Below are 2500 nucleotides of genomic sequence, written 5' to 3' on the forward strand. Positions count from 1 at the left end.
TTCAAATCTCGGTGGAACCTTCCCAGCTTTTTTGCGGAAGGGAGGGAAAAAACAGAGGTGATGCGCAACTGCTGATGTTGCGGTGAAATTGGCACTCTCAAACCGAGTCGGAATCAGGGAAACATGGCCTTAAAAAGCAAAGGCTTCACTTGCTCCTTGCTATAGCGCTTCTAGTCTGAATGACTTAACTCTCTGCTGCTCAGTGGGAGAAGGTGACCCACGCCGAGGTTCCATGGTGTAATGCAGTGGTCGCCAACCCGTCGATCGCGATCGACTGGTAGATCTTTATCACTGTCCCGGTAGCTCCCGAAAAAAAAAAAGTTTTCAGTTTTGCAAGCATCTGTAGCCTATTTCTTAATCCAACTGCTTTATTTAAAGTGACCAATGAGCAGTGCCGCTGCTAGCCATTTTGGTGCCCTAAGCATAATTGTATAATTCCTTTATAATGCGCTTTACCCCGAGAAACTTCGGTGGCGGGGATGATATGCGCTTCATGATGAGGCGCGCGGTCTCTTGCTCTCTCTGCCGTGCACGCGCTACGCGGTTTGGAGCACAGTCTCTAGCCGTTTCTCAATGTCAAGGAAGGATCCTCGGAAGCCGGAATTTCGAGGATGCTACGTCATCGACATCCGTCGAAGGACTGTTCCAATGTCGAGGATCCTCAGAATTTCAACCAAGGGCGGAGTCCTTCGTTCGGAAAATATCCCATACACAGGAAAGTGTGCATATGTGTAGACTTCGCGCACTTCGCGCTCTCAAATCGCCCACAATCCTATGCGCGCAGCTTTGCCATCTTGTTTAAAAAAAAATACAAAATGTTGGACGTTAGCGGAGTCGGAGCAATAACGGGGCAATATGCTTTTAAATGTAGCCTAAGTATATTTACGTTACCATACATTTGTTATAACCGTCATATAAGTAAAGTTTAACGTTTAAATGGCAGTACAAATTACTACCGTATTGATATTACAAATTACGTTATGGCTAACCTGTCATTTTAACAATTGTTAGCTTGTTTGCCGTCACCGGCATTTCACATATTTTACCATTGCATGTGTTTTAACAGCTAGAATGTTGTAATGGACGCAGTTCTGTTCACTCAGGCAATACAATCATTTTTAAATCAATAAACTCCTTTTTAAATCAATATTTTGTCTCAAATAATTTATTTATTATTATTGATTTATTTTGTTAGGTAGGCAGCCATGTAATAAGCGGGATAATGTTATAGCGAGCCAGTTTTTACAGCGAATACAACCCTTTTAGGTTTATTCAAGACCCCTCCGCTTCGCGTGGGGTTCGCGGGGTTTCACTGACGGACGCAATGACGTGCACTTGCTAGAATGTTCCATTTACGTGTTCTCTCGAATCCTAAAGAGGATCCTCGCCTAGCCTCTGAAGGAAATGACTTGGAAGGACGCGTCCTGCCAAGGAAGTATCCTTGACATTGAGAAACACCTTCTGTCTCGCGGGCGGGCTCGCTCTAGATTCCGGAGATTTTAACTAATTCGCGGGCATTAGTGAGCCGCTATCAATATGCGGGAGACTCCCAGAACTTCAGGGAGGCTATTTTCAGCTCTTGGTGCCCTACGCACAGCGCGTGATGCGCGTGGTGGCAGCGGCGGCACTGCCAATGAGATAAGAGAAGTAAATTAACTGTCGCAAATGTCAATATGATCTCCATGGTGATAGCCCGTAGCCGCGAAACAGTCAAACTATAATGGCGGAGGCTCCAAGAAAGAAGGCAAAAACATACAATTTTCATCCAGAATGGGAACAGGAATTTATTTTTACCTTGGTTAAAGATAAGTGTGTATGTATGTTGTGCCACCAAAAACAAGCATTATGTAAAAGAGGGAATCTGGAGCGGCACCACAATACCAACCACCCGAAATTTAAAGACCGCTACCCACCAAAGAGCGCGATCCGTGCAAGGAAAGTTGACGAGCTGAGATCTGAGTTGAAGGCCCAGCAATCACTTTTTACAAAATCTACTGATCAAAATAAGGCTGCTACTGAAGCATCGTTTCGTGTAAGTCACTTTCTGGCTAAAAACAAAAAGCCTTTTACGGATGGCGAGTTATTCAAGGAAGCAATGGCCATTACTGCAGAGACCATTTTCAAGGATTTCAAAAACAAAGACGACATAAAAGCCTCACTCCGTGCTGTAGCTCTCGGCCCTGCATCAGTGACAAGGAGGGTCGAGTCACTGTCAGAGGACGTGGATCGACAGGTGTTAAAGGACTTGTCCGTCTGTGAATATTTTTCACTGCAGTTCGACGAATCTCTGGATGCAGTGGACACAGCTCAGCTGGTTGTTTTTGTCAGAATGGCTTTCCAGGATTTTACAACGAAAGAGGACTTCCTCACTCTTTTGCACTTAAAGGAGAGAACGCGAGGTGAGGATATTTACAATGAGTTTAAAAAATATGTAAGAGAAAATGATATCCCCATTCATAAACTGGTAGCAATTACCACCGACGGAGCACCGGCGATGCGT

The 2500-nt window shown here is 44.7% G+C and overlaps 1 protein-coding gene across 1 annotated transcript in view; it reads left to right on the forward strand.

The window, feature by feature from the left end:
- Positions 1–2095: 2095 nt before the first annotated feature.
- Positions 2096–2500, forward strand: part of LOC307004513 (general transcription factor II-I repeat domain-containing protein 2-like) — a gene marked incomplete at both ends in the record, with an annotated part of 1470 nt that continues 1065 nt past the window's right edge. Inside the window, one exon of the mRNA XM_079623833.1 lies at positions 2096–2500. This exon is cut by the window's right edge and continues 1065 nt beyond it. Within this exon, the coding sequence (XP_079479959.1) occupies positions 2096–2500 (405 nt within the window).

The sequence above is a fragment of the Phoxinus phoxinus genome (assembly GCF_949152265.1).
Source record: "Phoxinus phoxinus genome assembly, chromosome: 9".
Classification (NCBI taxonomy): domain Eukaryota; kingdom Metazoa; phylum Chordata; class Actinopteri; order Cypriniformes; family Leuciscidae; genus Phoxinus; species Phoxinus phoxinus.